Raw genomic sequence first — 20,534 nt, forward strand, 5'->3', positions numbered from 1 at the left:
ATCTGATAAATTATAAATATATTATATAATAATAATAATAATCTATATTAATAATAAAGGAAATATTGCATTTGATATCTATATTTTATTGGACAATTTTACCCTTAAATCACTTCTTATATTTTCAAAATTTTCTTCTAACCTACATTAAATTTATACTACTTTTATATTGTTAATTTTTTTATTAACTGTATTTAGTTCTGTTTTTTTATTATTTAATTTTTTTCCTCTCTTCCCATAATAATAGTAATAATAATAAATATGGAATGAACTTGGGCTTCAAGAAGGTCCAGGTAGATAGAATAATTGGGGCAGACTGGCCCAAACGCATGTGGTTCCACTCATCGCATTGTTTGTATATCTGAATCTGTCTCTTTTAACATTCACTCAGTAAGCTGCATAGGGTTTCTTTCTCTTTCAATTTTCTATCCATTTTGCGAATCGAAATCCATCCATCCATCAATCCAGAACCCTACCTTCCCTCTCTTTCTCCTTGTCTAGGGTTTTAGGGATTTCGAAGCATCGTATCATCTTCATCATGGCTTCGGTGGACCCCGAGATCGCGAAGACGCAGGAAGAGCGGAAGCGAATGGAGCAGCAACTGGCGTCGCTCACCTCCGTCACGTTTGACACCGATCTCTACGGCGGAAGCGACAAGGGCTCCTACCTCACTTCAATCCCCGCTAACGAAGATGACGAGAATCTCGATGCCATGGACAATGAGGTTGCGCGCAAGCTCGCATCCTACACCGCCCCCAAGTCCCTCCTCAAGGATATGCCCTCCGCCCCTGATTCCGATAACGATATCGGCTTCCGTAAGCCGCAGCGCATCATCGACCGCGAGGACGACTACCGCCGCCGCCGCCTCAATCAGATCATCTCGCCGGAGCGCCACGACCCCTTCGCCGCCGGCGAGAAGACCCCGGACCCCTCTGTTAGGACCTACGCCGATATCATGCGCGAGGAGGCGCTCAAGAGGGAGAAGGAGGAGACTCTGAAAGCCATCGCTAAGAAGAAGAAGGAGGAAGAGGAAGCAGCGAAGGATGCTCCGCAGCAACAGCAGCAGAAGAGGAGGAACCGCTGGGACCAGTCTCAGGATGACGGTGGTGCCGCGGCGGCGGCGGCGGCGAAGAAGGCCAAAACCTCTGATTGGGACATGCCGGACACCACTCCGGGGCGGTGGGATGCCACCCCGACGCCGGGGAGGGTTACCGATGCGACACCGGGGAGGAGGAACCGGTGGGATGAAACTCCCACTCCTGGTAGAGTTGCGGATTCTGATGCAACACCTGCAGGTATTGCTACTGTTACACCCTTGTGTTAAATTTATGTCCTCACTAACATTTTTTTCTGGGTTGGGTTTGTTCTTGTGCAGGTGGTGCTACACCGGGTGCTACACCTGCTGGTATGACTTGGGATGCTACTCCTAAGCTTTCTGGGATGGCTACTCCAACTCCCAAGAGGCAAAGGTCGAGGTGGGATGAGACTCCCGCTACTATGGGAAGTGCTACTCCGTTGCCAGGTGCTACTCCTGCTGCTGCTTATACTCCCGGTGTTACTCCTGTTGGTGGAATTGAACTTGCTACTCCAACCCCTGGGGCTTTACAAGGCTCCATTACTCCGGAACAATACAATTTGTTGAGGTGGGAGAGGGATATTGAAGAGAGGAATCGCCCCTTGACTGATGAGGAGCTTGATGCTATGTTTCCTCAAGAGGGGTATAAGGTTTTGGATCCCCCCGCATCCTATGTGCCCATTAGGACTCCAGCGAGGAAGCTTCTTGCCACTCCTACGCCTTTGGGGACTCCTCTTTATCAAATTCCTGAGGAGAATCGCGGGCAGCAGTTTGATGTTCCCAAGGAAGCACCCGGTGGGTTGCCGTTTATGAAGCCAGAGGATTACCAGTACTTTGGGGCACTGTTGAATGAGGAGAATGAAGAGGAGTTGTCTCCAGATGAGCAGAAGGAAAGGAAGATTATGAAGCTTCTGCTTAAAGTGAAGAATGGGACGCCACCGCAGAGGAAGACTGCATTGAGGCAGCTTACGGATAAGGCTCGCGAGTTTGGTGCTGGGCCGTTGTTTAACCGGATTTTGCCATTGCTCATGCAGCCTACCCTGGAGGATCAAGAGAGGCATCTTTTGGTTAAGGTAATTGACAGGGTTTTGTATAAGTTAGACGAATTGGTTCGGCCTTTTGTGCATAAGATTCTTGTTGTTATTGAACCCTTGTTGATTGATGAAGACTACTATGCGCGTGTGGAGGGCAGAGAAATAATATCTAATCTTAGTAAAGCTGCTGGGCTGGCTACTATGATTGCTGCTATGCGACCTGATATTGATAACATTGATGAATATGTTAGGAACACTACTGCTAGGGCCTTTAGTGTTGTTGCTTCTGCACTTGGTATTCCTGCACTGTTGCCATTCTTGAAGGCTGTGTGTCAGAGTAAGAAATCATGGCAAGCTAGGCACACAGGGATTAAGATCGTGCAGCAGATCGCCATTTTAATTGGTTGTGCGGTGTTGCCACATCTGAGATCTCTTGTGGAAATTATAGAGCATGGTCTGAATGATGAGAATCAGAAGGTGAGAACGATCTCTGCATTGTCTCTTGCTGCTCTTGCTGAGGCTGCTGCTCCTTATGGTATTGAAAGCTTTGACTCTGTTTTGAAGCCACTGTGGAAGGGTATTAGGCAACACCGTGGGAAGGTGTTGGCTGCATTTCTGAAGGCAATTGGGTTTATTATTCCGTTGATGGAAGCCCTGTATGCCAGTTACTATACTAAGGAAGTCATGCTCATTCTGATTCGTGAATTCCAGTCACCTGATGAAGAAATGAAGAAAATTGTTCTGAAAGTGGTGAAGCAGTGTGTGAGCACTGAGGGTGTGGAAGCTGAATATATTAGAAATGATATCCTACCTGAGTTTTTCAAGAATTTCTGGGTTAGGAGGATGGCTCTAGATAGAAGAAACTATAAGCAACTTGTGGAGACTACTGTAGAGATAGCAAACAAAGTTGGTGTTGCAGATATTGTTGGTAGAATTGTTGAGGATCTTAAAGATGAGAGTGAACCTTATAGGCGTATGGTTATGGAGACTATTGAGAAGGTGGTTACTAACCTGGGGGCATCTGATATTGATGCACGGCTGGAAGAGCTTCTGATTGATGGTATTCTTTATGCCTTCCAAGAGCAGACCAGTGACGATGCTAATGTGATGCTTAATGGGTTTGGTGCAGTCGTAAACTCACTTGGGCAGAGAGTGAAGCCATATCTTCCTCAGATTTGTGGTACTATAAAGTGGCGATTGAACAACAAGAGTGCAAAGGTGAGACAGCAAGCGGCAGATCTCATTTCAAGGATTGCTGTTGTCATGAAGCAGTGCCATGAGGAACAATTGATGGGTCATCTTGGTGTTGTCTTGTATGAGTATTTGGGAGAAGAGTATCCTGAAGTTTTAGGATCAATTTTGGGAGCTCTCAAGTCAATTGTCAATGTTATCGGTATGACAAAGATGACTCCACCTATTAAGGATTTACTTCCCAGGTTGACTCCGATTTTGAAGAATAGGCACGAGAAAGTCCAGGAGAATTGTATTGACCTTGTTGGTAGGATTGCTGACCGTGGAGCTGAGTTTGTACCAGCAAGAGAGTGGATGAGGATTTGTTTTGAGTTGCTTGAGATGCTCAAAGCACACAAGAAGGGAATCCGTAGAGCTACAGTGAACACTTTTGGATATATTGCAAAAGCCATTGGACCACAAGATGTCTTGGCAACCCTATTGAATAATCTCAAGGTGCAGGAGAGGCAGAACCGTGTTTGCACAACCGTAGCCATTGCAATTGTTGCAGAAACATGTTCACCCTTCACAGTTTTACCAGCATTGATGAACGAGTATCGCGTGCCGGAGCTTAATGTGCAAAATGGTGTGCTCAAGTCCCTCTCTTTCCTATTTGAGTACATTGGTGAAATGGGAAAGGATTACATCTATGCTGTGACTCCTTTGCTTGAAGATGCACTCATGGACAGGGATTTGGTTCACAGGCAGACAGCTGCTTCTGCTGTGAAGCATATGGCTCTGGGAGTGGCTGGTTTAGGTTGTGAGGATGCACTGGTTCATTTGCTGAATTATGTCTGGCCAAACATTTTTGAAACTTCTCCTCATGTGATTAATGCTGTGATGGAAGCAATTGAAGGGATGAGGGTAGCGTTGGGAGCAGCTGTTGTACTGAATTATTGTCTACAAGGACTCTTCCACCCTGCACGAAAAGTTAGGGAGGTATATTGGAAGATCTACAACTCTCTCTATATTGGAGCCCAGGATGCTCTTGTAGCATCGTACCCTGCCTTGGAGGATGAGCAGAACAATGTTTACAGCAGGCCAGAGTTAATGATGTTCATCTAGTTGGATTTTGATTAGTTAGTTCATTTCTGTCTCCAATATATTTGGCAGTTTTCAGTACTTCCTCGCAGCAATGTAAAGCTCAGTTGTTTGAACATTATTGTGTCTTGTTACATAGATAACAGGTTCCTCTCTTGATGAAATATTGTATCTCACCAGATGATATGCTTAAACGGTTCTGTTTTTGTCAGTGTATTTTTAGACATCTGCATTGCCAAAATGCTGGTGAGATGGATGAGTCAGTTAAGAGGTTGCAGAATTACCAAGATTGATAAGCATGTCATTTTAGTTTAGTTAATGTTATGAATCCTTCTCCCATTACTGTTGCTGCTTAAGATTGATTATTTTTGGCATCTGATAAAGTGAATAAAGCACAGTAGGTAAGCATGGTCTTTTTAAGGAATGCTGTGAATGCCTGCCATGCATTGTCTTTCAGAATTTTAGAAAATTATTTTCTGCCAATTTTTTTTTTTTAAGAGAGATTCAATTTTCTGCTTATGTCTTGATTTGTGGCTACATGTTAGTTCTTCTGGGTCAGAAAATAACAATCCCAATATAATACATGCTTTTTGTGAAATAAGTCAGATGCTAAGCTTATGTGCAATGGTGCTCCGTCCATGTTTATTAACCATGTCTTACACAGTGTAGTGTGCATGACTGAGACTCTGGACTGGTATCAGGGTAACCTATCTTGTTTATTACGTGCGTACGGTATGATGCGCGGATTTGCGTGCAACTCGGTTTGTCTGCATTAACCGATATTGCAGCAAATGAATCCCTTCTTATCTGCCATTAGCCCATTACCTATCTTCAAGCATAAATTTTTATTAAAACGACAATTGTTATATATACCTCTCTTTTGTTATTTGTATACCTCCTTTTTTATATTTTTTTGGCTTAAATATGTTAGCATTTTTTTTATTCATTTTTAATTTTTGTAAGTTTGTATTTTTTCAATTTGTCACTTTCAGATCTCGATTTTTTCATTTATAATTTTCATAAGTAGGGTTGGATATATTGATTCAAGTCCTAGACGGTTCGATAATGTTGTTAAGCTTGTGGATCTTATAGACTTTATATGTGAACTTGTGTACTTCTGGTTGAATTTGTCTAAGTTTATTATATAAGTATTATTAATTTCTCAGGTTAAGATTTTGATATTTAATTTAAGTTGTTATTATTAATTTATTATGTTTAAAATATTGGTATATTTTAGTGTGATAAATTTTAGCTTTAAAAATAAAATCAATTTTTTTTTAATTTTATAAATTTTCACTTTTTTCAAAAATATTTTTTTTCAAATTAATATTTTGGTCCATGTATCATTCCGTACATACGAACTTTTACGGGTTAGATTCGGATGTTAAAAAATATTCATTTATTTCACGAAAGCTTATTTGATTTGTCTAAAATACCGATTTGGCGGATTAAACCTTAAATAGGCAGCACTGGTCTATATACCCACTTCTACCCATAAGTTTAAATGTCTAGTGTTTTTGGACAAGTATTTATAAAAATGTTTTTGAATCAAATTATTTAATTGAAATTAATTTTAATGTGGTGTGATTTTTTAAAATTAAAAGCAAGTTGATAATAAATTTAATATAACTTTTCTTATTTAACCCAAAAATTACTTAAGTTTGTTTCATTTTTAATCTTAATAGCATGCTTAATATAGTGTCAAACATTATTGTTGGAGCTTCTGCATCTTTTTCTTTTATATATTGACATGAAAAAAGTCTTTCAACGCATGTCCAAAATGTGCAAGCAAATACAGGTTAAATCAATTTCTTAAAATGGAATTGAAGTATCAACATTTGTTTAAAATAACATTAGCTATTTATAATAACGTAATTCTAATCGATGCAATGTGAATCCAAAAAATGATATAAAATAAATTCAATTGTTAACTTCATTTGAGTTAACTGATATATACTTTTTTTGGTTAGAATATAGTTGGTTTGAGTCAACTAATAATAGGTTTGATCTTCTCTATTGACAGTCTATTGAAGTCTCAACCTTTAACTAAAAACAAGAGGGAGAATTTATATAATAAAAGAGGAGAAGCATGAAGCAGGATCGATCCTAACATTGTATGATCTCAAAATGAAATAATAGACAGAGATATTTTATGTACAAAGTATTATAAATATGTACAAGTACATGCAATTTTAATTAAAATGATATATTTATTACATAACAAAATATTTTATCTACTTATAATACACATAAATATAAAATATTATATGTGAATAAATATTTAAATTTTTGGTGGAAACAAAATTATATTAGCTTTTTTTTATATTTTATTTTCACCAAAAATATTCTTCAATCGACAGTTAAGTCTAATTCTTTTTTAACCACAAAGATCACAACGGTAAGTTTTATCTCTTTCAAGAAATTTTATACTCCATAATGTTTGGTTTAAGTTTAAACTTGGAAATCGAATGTGTTTTGAAAGAGCCAATAAGATTTGTTGGGAAAAAAAAATCTTCTCACATTGAAATTTTTTGGGGTCACCTTTCGACCATGGATGATGGGCGCGCACCTCAAAATAACCCCAGGACGTACATTTGCATGAGATTTTGATGGTAAAGATTTTCATTGGAAAGCATCGAAATGAAAATTCCACAAAAAAAAAAAAAAAAAATCATTCCCGTAAACTAGCATATACAATTAAGCATATGCCAATCTTAGCCTACAAAGGAATCGAATCAATCGATAGATCTATAAATAGACTTGCAACAATAACAACAGTAATCAACATAGTATCACAACAAATCTTAAGAGAAACAAAGCAAACCTTAATTTAAGGTTTAATATACAATTAAGTCCCTAAATGTTTTGAGAAATTTTATTTAGGTTTCTAAACTACAAAAGATTGTAATTGAATTTTTTATGTTTTGCCATTTTTGTACTTGGATTCCTCGAATGAAATGAATTTCTGACAGCTTGAAACCACCTCAAAAATAACAATATGACGATTTCATTAACTCCAAGAACCCAATTACAATAATTGTATAGAAGATTAAAAACTCAATTACAATTTTTTTTAAAGTTTAGATTTCTAATTGAAAAAAAAAACAACAAGAAGAACCTACTTAAGTATTAAAGCTTAATTTGATTAACCTTACAAACCTTTTCTTCTGTGATCTTAGCCAAGGACCTAAGGTTGCAAGCTATGATAGTATTAGCAAAAGAGCACGTATCGTCGCCGCTACTCCCCGCCGGGACATCCACCGCGTACGACTCTATCGCCACCGTCTTCCCACCGTATTCCTCTTCCTCCTCATGCAAAGTAATCGTTGAACTATAATTGACAAGCCTGTGATCACCACCAATGATGCTAAACTTCAAGACATGCTTGTCATCATCGAGCTTGTCCAACCTCTCCACACTAACACCAGCGGGTAACCCAGATGTGATCATGACCTCACGCACGCTTCCAATGCCACCATCCCCATCAAGAAGGTTGCACTTCTTCACAAAGAGCTTGTACCCTTGTGGATACTCAAAGCGCCTTATGAGGGACCATACGAGAGGTAAAGGTGCATCTATTGTTTGCACAAGGCTAGAACCACACTGGTTTGATGAGAGTTTGGAGGCATGGTAGGTGTTAAGCATGGCTTTTATTGTTGGAGTCTCTAAATCTTGCTTGCAAAGCATCTACATCAACGGTTCTCACAGCAACAGGAGTAGCTAGCAAGCTATTGTTGATTGTTTTGGGGTTTCTCAATGACCTTGTTTTGTGTGTGTTTATGTATGTATTTATAGCTCTTTGTAGATTGTTAAGTAGTAACTAGATGACAAGGTTTTGGGTTTTTTAGAGTTATAAGACTTTATATTCATCAGTAAGTTGAAGGTTGTAAAATCGAGACTTGGCTTGTTTTGCGGTGTGGTCGGTTTGGCTGCTTTTACTTAGTACTTAAGTGCTCTGGAGTATTTTGACGTGAGATGTTAGATATTTTGGTGATGTTTATCCTTTGTTCTCCCAGTCGGTTATGTTATGAATGGAATTAATGTCTTCACTCATCAACATTTAATTAACTCTTCCCTTCACTTGCAAGTCAGATAAGGCTTTTAATAACAAAGTCTACTATTACATCACAGTAAATGTAGATAAGAAAAAACTAATGTGACACTGTGACTGGTCTCATTTCTACTTATAATAAAAGTCTTTTTTTTTCTATAAAAAAATTTTGATAAGTTAGATTTATGGAATTTATTAAGGAGGCCAGAATAAACCTAAAGGTTCAAAGAATATTTATTTAGATACTTATAAATTATTTATGGTGCTCACATTGATAATAAAAATTAAATTCATCCTCTTTTGATATATGAGTTCGTTGTTAACTATTGGATCAATTTTTATTTGTATTTTTAAGATAAAAGTGTGACTACATGTAAGTTTAAAGTAAAATTCCTATGATTTTAGTGAAATTAGAGTTGGAGCTACGAGCGAGCAAATTAAACCACGATTTTAGACCTAGTAAAAAGGGTGCGAGAATGAAAATTATAAAGGTCACATCTTGTTGCTGACGCCAAGAGGGTATAATAAAATCGATTCTGGCCATGTCGACGAACGGATGTAAGATAGCAACTATAACAGAAAGTCGTGTGCTAACACAAAATGACATTCAGCTGATGCAAGATGTGATGGTAAGCTTAAGGTGGCTAGTTTTATCTTTATTGGGATGAGAATTAATGGACACAAAAAGATAATAACGAGAACCATATGTTCTAAAATTCTGTGGTGGTTAGGAGTCATTCCAAGAGAGCCCGTAGTTTAGATTGAAACCATGTGCCATAAAATACATGTCTAGACAGCGACAAAGAATGGCTTTCCATGATTAATTGATCTATTTCACCATAGATAAAGCAACAATGATATGCATAAACACTTCATTATTACAAACACATATTTAACATCCTTTATTTCTGTTCCTATCACTTAACATGCGTATGTTTCTCGCTTTTCTCTCTCTATCCACTGTCCAAAAATTCATCCCATCTCAGCTATCACAAGTCTCGTAAAACTACTCTCAACTAAACGAGAATGATCATTCCTCGAGTTTAAGGTTTAAAGGCCCTAAATTTCTGTAATCCTAACTTCATTGACAAAGTGAAAAAGCATTTTTACCATGTTTAAAAGTTGGAGTGGCTGCAACCAAAATAACCAAATGAAGTAAACAATAAAATATAAATCTAGAATAAAATGCTTCAACTTTCATCTGTTCTTTTAAAATTTATAAGTGTACCCTCTGATACCTTATGTCTGTCCAAAACTATTAGTACCTACTTAAGTTTGGTTTGAAAAAAAGTTTTCGGTTTTTTTTTTCACCTTTAAAATTCATTGTTTTCTATACAAAATTTTTATAATAAAAAATAAACTGAAGAAATGCAGTATTTTTGTACTTAGATGTTAAAACAAGTGAAATCATAAAAGATTTTATAAAAACAAATAATCCCTTGTATTTGTTAACTTAGGTTGCCTCTGTTACCAACAAGGGTTGGTTAAGCAACCACGGCTTCAAAAGGACTGAAGGAGAAACAAAGTTCAAACTCGGGGTACAGCCATCCGGTTGGCTTTGTGTGGCTAGTTTAGAAGATTTTGGCGTCTAAGCTCAAATTCTTCACTGAGGAATCAATGAGATAGATGGAAGCAGAAATCATATCAATTAACAGGGAATGCATATATAGAAGTGGAAAGTTGTGGGGGTATATTTGTTTGAGCCCCAATATATGGATTTTAAACCTCAAATCAATCCAATAAATTTTTTTTATAACACCTAAGGTTCAGTAACTCATCTGTGTCAACATATATATATCGAATAAAAAAAATATATACTTGTGTTTAGATGACCCAAAAAATGAAAGTAGGAACTATGAACTAGTTTTAAGTAGCTACTGCTTTAAAAAGATGAGAGTTGGATTTCCAGGTGAAGGAGGATTTTGATTAAGTAAAAGAGCTCTGGCCAAGGAATCAGCATCTGCTGCAGATAAAATTTCCACATCTTCTGGACCAGTCTCTTGATCAAGTCCAAGTTTTCCTTAAGAACCTCAATTTCATCAAATGGCAATCTCAAATCCAAGGCTTGAGCCCCATGTGCAATTGCTTCATGTTTCTTAAACTTGAAGAAACGCATACAAGGATTTTGGATTTGTTTAAAATTATTAGACTGACCTACAGAAATTTGTTGTAAAGCCTCCAATATCTCTGAGTCTGGAGCAAAAGTTCGAGTATCTCTCCTAAATTTGTTCCGAAGAATACTCAGCTTTCCAACCATCAAACTGTTCATTTACATATAGAAGGACATCTTGTTCGAATTTTCTATTTTTGTTCAATATTATAAGACAATTATATTAGTTATTTATTATTAATAAGTTTTATTTTATATGATCAAATAAGATAATATAAGTTTAAATGAACATATGTCAATGTTAGTTCATTTTGTAATAACGAGAATTATATTAGGTTAACACGTTATAAAAAAGTTATGATCCCTATCATACTGAATCATCACGAATAAAGAAACTTAGTTGAGAAAAAACCATAAGATCATTGATGGTTCATAATTCAACAATTGTCGAAAAATGATCAAGAACCAATTATAGATACATGTATTTTATTTAATCCTTAACAATAAAATATGTTACGAATCCTAGGACCTTTGTGATTTGTTTTAGGATATGTCTAATTTTTTAGCTTCTGCATAAAAAATAAAAATAAGAATTAAAGATTAAAAATTAAAGATATTTAAACAAGTGGCATCAGAGCAGGTGTTTGATTATTAGGATTCAAGTTTTTCAATTATTTTAATATTTTAAGTCTAATCAAGTTGAACAAAGTTAAGAAAAGAAAAATTAAATCAAGTTTTACATGTATGCTATGTTATGGTACTAATACAAATTGTATCACTAGAACAGTCCACTCGTCCGACAGCATTGCTTAACTAAGAATAAAGCATTTGTATATTCTAAAACAGAGCCAAAGATGTTTCACACTTAGATTCTCTTATAAACATCTTTCATTTTTCCACATAAATAAAGGAAAACTCAATTGTATGTTTTCATTTTCTTTTGTTTTTTTTCTCTTTTACTTTTGCTTCAATTTTCTGTCAAGGCATATATCGTGGTCGTTTATTGTTTCGTTTTCAATTCTTTATATTTCCAGTAGTTGATTGGTTCAAACTCACATAAGGTACATTAAGTTCATGTTTAAAAATCAGATGAAAAAGAATGTTTGAGGCAAAAGTATTTTTACAAAAAGATTATCATCTTTGTTTTTATTTTTATTTTGTTTTTATCCGTTTGATTGCATTGAAACGCATATCACAATAATTTTAAATGCAAATCAAACATGCACAAACACGTTTCAAAAGTTGTGAACTTACATTCAATTTAAAAGTAACCGACATGTTTCCTCTCTTAACGTATGTTCAACCTCTTGCTAACAGATTTCCAAACATAGGCATGACTTCTAGGATTATAAAACAGTTTGAGGCCAATATTTGAACAAAAGTTGGAAAAATACTTTTATGAATTCAAATATTCAACATATTTGCACAATTTGAATACGGAAGTTAGATTTTGGATATGTTTTAATTGACGGTAGAGTATACCAACAATATGTTGGAGGACAAAATTACTTTGGAAATATATTCTATTATTCTTTGAAAGTAAATTTTTGCTTGAAAACTTAATTTTAAAGAAAGACTTGTTATGCGTATGCAAACTCAATTTACAAAAATAAATTTAATCCCAAATTAAGTTTATAAATTTTAATCCAAACATACAGTTATTTGTATCAAAAGTACATTTGTATAAATGTGGCATTTTATAATTAAAAATTAAGAAAATGAAATCGGAAAATCTTTGTCTCAAAAGTCAAAATAAGCAGTGTCTTATGTTTGTTGACTTAGATTGCCTTTATTACCAAGGGTTGGCAAGCCACAGTTTTAGCAGAACCAAAGTTCAAACATGGAGAAACCATTGATGGGCGGGTCCTCTAGTCACCATGGTGGCCCCTGTAGGATAGCCTACTATCTGTGGCTATACCCTAATCTAAGACCAAAAACATTATGTTAGCTTTGTGTAAATGTGATGTGGCTAGTTTTGAATATTTTGGCTTCTAGCGCAAATTCTTAAATGAGGAATCAATAATTCAGGCAGACTTAGTTAGCAAAAATCAAATAAAGTAACGTAATAAAAAGAAGGGAAAAAAACTAACAGTAAAATGTGCATATAAGTTGAAAGTCAAGGGATATATTTGTTTATGGCCTAATATCTGGAGGGACGACTGTTTCATTTAATTTTCTCCCTCTACTTAATAGTTTTTTTGGGCATTATTTGTTATATACTTGTATACACTACAATATTAAAAAATCACAATCTTATTTCTTTATTAAAAATGTCTTACTTGTTTTCACCTTTTAATTCCCAAAGATGAAGAAATTCACAGGCTTTTATCAAAAGATTAAGGAGAATTCAAAAGCCAACCAACGATAAGTTTATGGGGATTATTCTGGTGACCATTTTTTTTTAAGGGTATCAGTACCTAAAGTGAGTTGCCATTTGCCAATCATCTATTGCTTGCTGATCATATTCGACAACTCACCTGGGTACATCCCTTATTGGTACTACACCAACTCCATTAACACAATGTTTTGTTTCCAATTTTGCCAACTACCCAAAATTGAGGCAAAAATACTTTATTTAGCTTTTGTATGATCCCTTTTCCTTTTATTATTTAAATGATGAAGCATATATGGAGTTTTATCATTGAGTTGATAATCAAAGTATTTGTTTCTAAGTAAAAAAGATTAATGATTAATTTTAAAATGCATGACTTCAATCCTACTTACTACACTCTAGCACCTAGGCATGGCCCAGTGCTAAAGTGAGACTAAATTGAGCTAAGGAGGAGGGACATATTAACTCATTCTCTTATATACTGCAAAATTCTGCCGAGACAAGAAAATCCCATTTTATCAAGGGAAAAAAAGGAGAAAATAAGTGGTGTTTTATTAGGAACCAAAATTGGAATAAGTATTGTTGATACTGAATTAGAGCTATATCAGAGAGATATAAACCTCTTTTACAAGGCTGCAAACCAAGAAAAAGAAAGGGGAAAAAATGAGACACCCTTTCCTCAGGAAGAAACCAGCTTCTTCACTCAGCCTAGTCAATATTGATATCAATTTCCTCACACCCCCTATTCTGTTACCAGACCCATCATATAATCCTTCTCTCTCTCTATCTCTCTCTCTCTCTCTCCTTCAACCATATTCACATGCTCCACTCCTCCCCACTTGTGCCTTCATGGACCTAATTTCACTTCCCTGCCACTACCATACCCGTATATAATGAACCTATGATATTTTAAGCTGAAGGTTACAATCTCATTTCACATTATATGAAATTTGATCATGCAGAATGAATAACACATTCCAAATCGGTAAACTGCTGATATCTTCTAAGGTTAACTCTTCTGATTTCATGAACTGTTAAAAACCAGCATGTTATGATATGATTAAATTAGGAGAAAATCAACTATTTCTCAAAAGCTCTCAGAAAAATTTTACTTAAATGTTTCAAAGTAACTTTTCAGTTTGATATCTATTTGAAACCTTATCTTAACCCTAAACGGAAGAACAAATCAAGAATCCTAAATCACTTACAAACAATTACCTATTTGATGTTTATATTACAATTTTATCTTCCTAATTTAAGATTTTTAAAACAAGATAATACTATTAGATACCATCTTCATATATTGAACTTATTAAAAGTTCCATAAACTATTGGCAAGTCAGCTGTCACAGTCATTAATTTAGATTTGCTAGAAGTTCACCTAAAATAGACCAAAGCATGTCAGTCTATATAAAGCCACATGGAAAATCTCTTAGCTTTATGTCTTTTTTCCTTCGAAGGTTCACATTAGATTTCAATCATCCACCAACATATTCATAAGAACGATCATTATTCAGATATCTTGGTTATCTAACATTTCAGATAGGAGATTTGACATGGTATGGACAAAAGCAGTTTACATTTTCGTTTCAAACATGATAAGAAACAGATTTTGGTAATGGATTTAAAAAAGAATGTAGATATAGATAGCTAAAGAAGTTGCATATCCACCTGTTACCATCCATAATTCACCACTGTAACCAGACTATTCAACCTTCCAGAGCACCTCACTATGGTGAATTATATATATAATCTGTATACTTGAAGCTTGTATGAATGTGTGGTAAAGATCTATAGAACTCTCTATTCATTTTTCACTCTGTAAAAAAAGAAGAAAACAGTAAAAGAGAAGTTTCACTTTAGATATAATACACAAATAGTACAAGGGCACATTGTGAATGTGGACCATTGTGAAAACAGCAAAGATTCAACTTCAACATAATTTAGTTTAAACTTGCTTGCATGATACTAAACCATCAGAATTGACAAGATGCACCATGTGAGTGACTCAACTCCAATATTATGAACATCTAAATTCCTCATCTTGCTTCTTGCCCACTATGAAATTTCCAACAATTCTTCATTTTAGGTTGCATTTGAAGTTCTGAACAATATAAGCACAAAAATGGAAGTTGAAAATTACACAATGCATAACACATAAAAGATCTAACAGCATCTCCAATGGTGCAACCATGGTGAAATTGCCTAACTCACTTTTGGTGGGGCCTACTATGCTACATTGGGTTTAAGAATTTCAACAAGTTTTCTCTTTAATGATGCAATCCTTAATAACTTAAAATAAGTCCTATAATTGTCTCACAATTCTTAAGAACTATTAAGAACTGTTGCTTATATAAGCAAGTAAGCAACTGGTTCTTAAATAAAAAACTGTTATGTCAACTACTCCAATGATGAAACTGCACAAAATAATCTGATAAGCAACTCCAATTTGAGATGCTCTAAGAGCAATCTCGACATTTAATTTCTAGAAGAAGCAAGTCAACTGATAGTGGCATGTGCATTCCCTAACTGCAGCACCCAAGTTAACCATCCTAATTTCCATTTAACAAACAAAGAATCTAAGACCAATAACACAAAAACATACAAACACACAAACAAACAAGCTAGCAAGCACAATTCCTTCTTTCACACAAAAGAAGCAGCAACATATCACAAGAATAATTATGAACAACGATCAAAATCAATTAAACAATAATGTAAGCCATTTCCTATCCTGATTTCGAAACAGAAAATTCCCCGGTATATAAATAGTAAATACTATTCTAGTAAACCAATGTAAGGAATGCATATACATTGCTCCTAAATACAACAAGAAAAGTACCTTCACCTTCAAGGTGCCCTGGGGTCAGTCCCATGCTGCCACACATAAACAAGTTCATCCCAACCAGTGCTAGCCATGAGGCCCTCAACAAGCACGCTCATATCCACCCCGACCGCGAACTCCGTGTGGTGATCATACCTACTCACCAGAGCATCCTCCACCATGAAATCCCAAACACACACCGTCATATCATAGGAGCAAGACACCATCAAATTCCGCACGTGTGGCGAGAATTTCACCTTCCTAACAGCATACCCGTGCCCATTGAGCACACAAAGGGGAACCCTATAGTTCCTCACGTCCCAAACCTTAACGCTCTTATCGACGGAGGCAGTGGCAATGACACACTCGTCGTACTTGTTCCAGTCGCAGGCGAGGATCTCGAACTCGTGGGCGGGGAGGATCATGGTGGAGCCGGGCTCGCGGACGTCCCAGACGCGGAGGGTGCAGTCGCCGGAGGCGGAGGCGAAGACGTCGGCGTGGCGGGGGTTCCAGACGGCGGAGTAGACGCAGTAGGCGTGCTCCTTGAAGGTGCGGACGCTGGTGGGGCGGTCGAGGGTCCAGAGCTTGACGGTGTCGTCCCAGGAGGAGGAGAGGAAGGAGTCACGGCGGACGGGGTTGTAGTCGGCGGAGTGGACCTCGCGGGTGTGTTCCTGGAAGGAGCGGATGGGGTTGGAGGTTGGGGGGAGGGCCAGGTCGTAGAGCTTAACGGAGCCGTCGGCGACGGCGGCGATGACGATGGAGTCGTGGGATTCGGACCAGGCCACGTCGTAGATGCCGTCGGCGGTGTCGTAGGCGACCAGCTCAGAGATGGGGAGGGAAGGCTCCGGGGAGAGGTCGAGGACGTGGAGGCGGCCGTTGCCCAGGATGCCGAAGTTCTGGGCGGTGGCCACGGCCAGGCGGTTCTCGTAGAAGGGGCTGAACTTTACGGAGTAGCCGTTGAACGGGGTTTTGAAAATCGGCATCGTTTTGTTTTCAAAGGAGGGATCAACTAATCCGTGATGCAATTTGGTATTTGTTAGGTGAATTAACAGGGGAGGGAAGATGGAACTGCAAGTAAACACATTTTGGCTATCATCCGCTCAAGGACCTCTCGTTCTTCACGGGGTTCCACTTTTTTATTATTTTGTACCTAATTAGCCATTTCCATCCTTTAATATAAATTTTTTTAATTTAATAATAAATTAATTCTTAAATTTTATAATTTAATATTAAAAAATATAATTTATTCTCAAATAATACAACTTGATAAAACAATATCACAAAGTTAATAGCAAAATCAATCTGTCCCATTTTTTATTATTTGGTGGATAAATTTGAATTTTTAATCTTTTATAAATTAATTTATCATTGTCTCACCTTTTTAGGAACAAAATGAGTATTTGAAACTAAAATAAAATAAAATAAAATTCTGGATTCCTTCGATTAATTAATAATTAATAAATACAAATAAACAATCCCATCTTTAATGGATTTTTTTTTCATTTGTTTTTAAAAGAAAATAGTTTAATAAATTAAAAAGAAAAAGGCCCACGATTATGCTTACAAACCCAACTCGTGTATGTTTTATGGCCAGATTGCTGATTCTTTTGGGCTACACAAAGTTGTATCTAAGCCACTTTTTTTCCCGGTTTTGGGCTATACACTGAACATGTCTTGTTTGTCAAATGGATTTATGAATACAGAGCTTGTGTAGGATACCAAGTTTTTACACCTAAATTTTCTCTATTTTTACGCCCCAAATTTTTTATTGATTAAAACATGTTTTCGTTCCAAACAACACAATGAAAACTTTTTTTTTTGTATATTTTAAACCTAAATACGCAATTTTCCCATTGTGTTAGTAATTGGAGGTAGGAATGTCACTTTTCAATACACGGCGAAATTTTTTTTTATTGAGTTAATATTTAAAAAAAAACAATAAAATAAACACTGAAACTTGTTTTTGGGGATTCTTCTTCCAAGTCATGGCAACGAAAATCAACCATCTAGACATCCGTATGAATAACGAAAACCAAATGACCAAACAATTCTTAGATTTGTACAACTAATAGATTAACAAATTAAAAATAAATTATTTAAATATATTTATTGTCCCTTAAATTAGAAATTCCATTCTTTAATCCCACAAAATCAATAAAAAAAAATTAGTCCCTCTTGCGGTTAAATATGTCACATTCAAACTATCAAAAATCAATCAAGAGAGTTTAGTTAAATAGAGACTAGTTAAAATTTGAGTAACTAAAAAAAAACAAGTTAAAATTTGGGAGACCAAAAACAAAAATGACTCAAATTAAAAAATGCAAATACTTTTTTTTATCCATAGAAATTTAAAATAAAATACCAAGATGTTTATGATAAATTATTATCATGTTAAATTAACTTAACTATATATTCTTTTTAAAATAAGAACAATATAAGCTAAAGATTCATTAAGTTATTGTGTTAGAGAATAAATCTCACATTGATAAATTAGAAGCAAATAAAGAATATATAAATTTTCAATATACTAATAGTTGAGTAAGAAAAAAATCATCTCAAAATAATTATTATTTTAACTTTTTAATATAACATTAATTACATTTTTTCTTATAATGTTAATAATATCAACAATAAAAACTAAAATGAATTAATAATAATAAGATTAATTTTGTAAAATTGTTATTTTTTAGTTTAACTGAAATAATTTAAGACAATAATTATAATATGAGGGAGAAAGTGATATTAAAAAAGAACTCTTGATTCAGGTGGATCGATTAAAAAATTTGAAGAATATTAACGCTTAAGTTCACTTGTGGAACGTTAGAACATATATGAGTAATCAAGTCTCACATCAATCACGAATTAGACTAGAGTCTAGGATAATATAGGTAAAAAGGTCTAGATATTTTTTTTACTTGAATTTAAGTTAAGATGTAGTATTAAGTGGATACTCTTAATTATGTGCTAGAAAGACGTAAGTAGAGATCTCTCCTTTTTCAAGCTCACGTGAACACCCAGCACACGCACCAATCCTCCAATTCTTCTAACCAAATGTGTCTCAATACGTGCTTGCACCTTCAACTCGTTTTCTTTATTCAAAGAAATCCTTAACGTGGTTTTGATGGAGCCAGGGATTCCTTTCTTTCCTGGCCAGACAGTTTGATACTGAAAAATAAAGCATAAAATAATGGTAGAAGATTTTATAATAACTTTAAAGTTTAATATGATCACTTGCTATCTGATGTCTATGTTTAAAATGACGGCAATACATATCCAACTAGTTTTAGGACCACTCTGAATTAATGTAGGATTAAAACCAAACCACTTGGAAAACAAAAGTTCTAATTTTTTCTCCCTTTCTCTTCTTTCTATGTTATTTTCATTATCTGCCAATTTGTACCAAAAGGAATAATAATAATAACACTACTTGATCAACATTTAAGACTAGGGCCAATCTGACATGACCCTCGTGTTATATCCCCCATTGTTTCTCCTATGGGGTCTCAACCATTCCAATATCTCAATATCGTGTATTAATTGAAGAATTCAATCCAGACACAAGTGCCAATGACTGAAGGGAAAAGGAGGTACCAAAACTGTTGTTGATATACTCAAAGTCACAATCCTTGCCCCTCTTTAATTAATTTTATATTTTCACTATCTCTCCATTTTCTGTTAACTTGTTAAGTAACGGGAAAGAATGGTTCCGATGTGCTTGAACTCAAGGAGTGTGGCATTTCTTACTTAAGAGGCTATATTTTGATGATAAAGTAATTATTCAGCAAAAAGAAATTTTGAGGATAAATTAAAAACTTCGTCTGAATAGAGGAATTGAATTTGAATTTGAATTTATTTAAAGTTAATGATGCATCTGCCACCGTGTTTCAGTTGATGCATTCTTGTCTTTTTTTCCTTATTATTTTCTCTTGGGAGTTTATTCTTTATCCAAGCACATTTAATTTAATTTATATATACACAGCACTAGACCGGTTTTCCTGTTTTCTTACCCTTTATCAATACAAGAGCACTTGACCATAAAATAAAAAGTGGTTAATTTGTGCTTGTGGGGCACTGAATTAAGCACACTTCCTTCATTTCTGAAACACCTTGATTGGATTCAGCTGGCTAGATTTGGAGCCTTTCTAATTAGCCTCATTAATAATGCTCCAGCCTTATTTGCTTTCCACTTTCCAGAATGCTAAACTCTAAAACATGTCCTTTTAAAAATTTTAAAGACTATGTAAGTTATCCACTCAGCCTGGGACAATATAATGTTTCGAACAATGTTTGACAAACGCTGTGATTTCCCGATCAACAATTGTGCACTGCCCACCCAATCCGGGGATCCAAATTTTTGCCTTTCCTTTTCGATTTCATACACTATTATTCGTTCGTCTTGTTTTTCTTTTTGGGGGCTTACTAGTTCGTTGATAAAAGCTAAAGACTAAAGTTTGAATAATGCATAATTAGTTTTGTTACTTTATTAAAAAAAAATTATATGGACCCTCACTCATAAATTTTTCTTATACATATATTTTACCACATCATTTAATTAATTAATGTAATGAAATAATAGTAATAACATATTTTATACTGTATATTTTGTTAATTGTATATTTTGTTGTACAAATATATAAATAATAGTAATAAAACATTTCTAATATTTTGTATATAAATATTAAGAAAATACTTTTGTTATTTTTAAAATCTTTATTTCAAAGACATAAATAACAAAAGTAGTTCAACCGCACAATCTCAATATCTCATAACCTACCAAGAAACCGCAATCTTATTTCATTCATTCATACATTAGCGTGTACAATGCTTACAGTTGTTT

General features: G+C 35.3%; 3 protein-coding genes across 6 annotated transcripts; 1 reads left to right on the forward strand and 2 right to left on the reverse strand.

Moving 5' to 3' along the window:
- The first annotated feature begins 377 nt into the window (after positions 1–377).
- Positions 378–4,722, forward strand: LOC114376192 (splicing factor 3B subunit 1-like). Its single transcript, XM_028334164.1, has 2 exons — positions 378–1,295; positions 1,376–4,722. The coding sequence occupies exons 1-2, from the start codon at positions 539–541 to the stop codon at positions 4,402–4,404; spliced, it is 3,786 nt and encodes a 1,261-aa protein (XP_028189965.1). The 5' UTR covers positions 378–538; the 3' UTR covers positions 4,405–4,722.
- A 2,429-nt stretch (positions 4,723–7,151) lies between these two features.
- On the reverse strand, positions 7,152–8,372 carry LOC114375417 (abscisic acid receptor PYL12-like). Its single transcript, XM_028333193.1, has one exon. It carries the CDS (start codon positions 8,065–8,067, stop codon positions 7,510–7,512), a length of 558 nt encoding a protein of 185 aa, XP_028188994.1. The 5' UTR covers positions 8,068–8,372; the 3' UTR covers positions 7,152–7,509.
- Positions 8,373–14,260: 5,888 nt separating this feature from the next.
- LOC114376912 (peroxisome biogenesis protein 7) lies at positions 14,261–16,839 on the reverse strand. Of its 4 annotated transcripts, none has more exons than XM_028335232.1 (2): positions 15,722–16,839; positions 14,261–14,692 (listed from the first exon to the last, which is right to left on the reverse strand). In XM_028335232.1, exon 1 carries the CDS (start codon positions 16,678–16,680, stop codon positions 15,724–15,726), a length of 957 nt encoding a protein of 318 aa, XP_028191033.1. In that variant the 5' UTR covers positions 16,681–16,839; the 3' UTR covers positions 14,261–14,692; positions 15,722–15,723. The 4 variants fall into 4 exon arrangements, with proteins under 4 accessions (XP_028191033.1, XP_028191032.1, XP_028191035.1 ...); XM_028335231.1 differs by having other exon boundaries at positions 15,716–16,839; XM_028335234.1 differs by lacking the exon at positions 14,261–14,692 and adding an exon at positions 14,709–14,977.
- Between the last annotated feature and the right edge of the window lie 3,695 nt (positions 16,840–20,534).

The sequence above is a fragment of the Glycine soja genome, chromosome 11 (assembly GCF_004193775.1).
Source record: "Glycine soja cultivar W05 chromosome 11, ASM419377v2, whole genome shotgun sequence".
NCBI lineage: Eukaryota > Viridiplantae > Streptophyta > Magnoliopsida > Fabales > Fabaceae > Glycine > Glycine soja.

Excerpts from the sequence above, each read along its gene's own strand:
- LOC114376192 (XM_028334164.1), top strand. The coding sequence starts at position 539 with ATGGCTTCGGTGGACCCCGAGATCGCGAAGACGCAGGAAGAGCGGAAG. Across the intron at positions 1,296-1,375 it reads TTCTGATGCAACACCTGCAG|GTGGTGCTACACCGGGTGCT; the intron begins GTATTGCTACTG and ends GTTCTTGTGCAG.
- LOC114375417 (XM_028333193.1), bottom strand. The coding sequence starts at position 8,067 with ATGCTTTGCAAGCAAGATTTAGAGACTCCAACAATAAAAGCCATGCTT.
- LOC114376912 (XM_028335232.1), bottom strand. The coding sequence starts at position 16,680 with ATGCCGATTTTCAAAACCCCGTTCAACGGCTACTCCGTAAAGTTCAGC.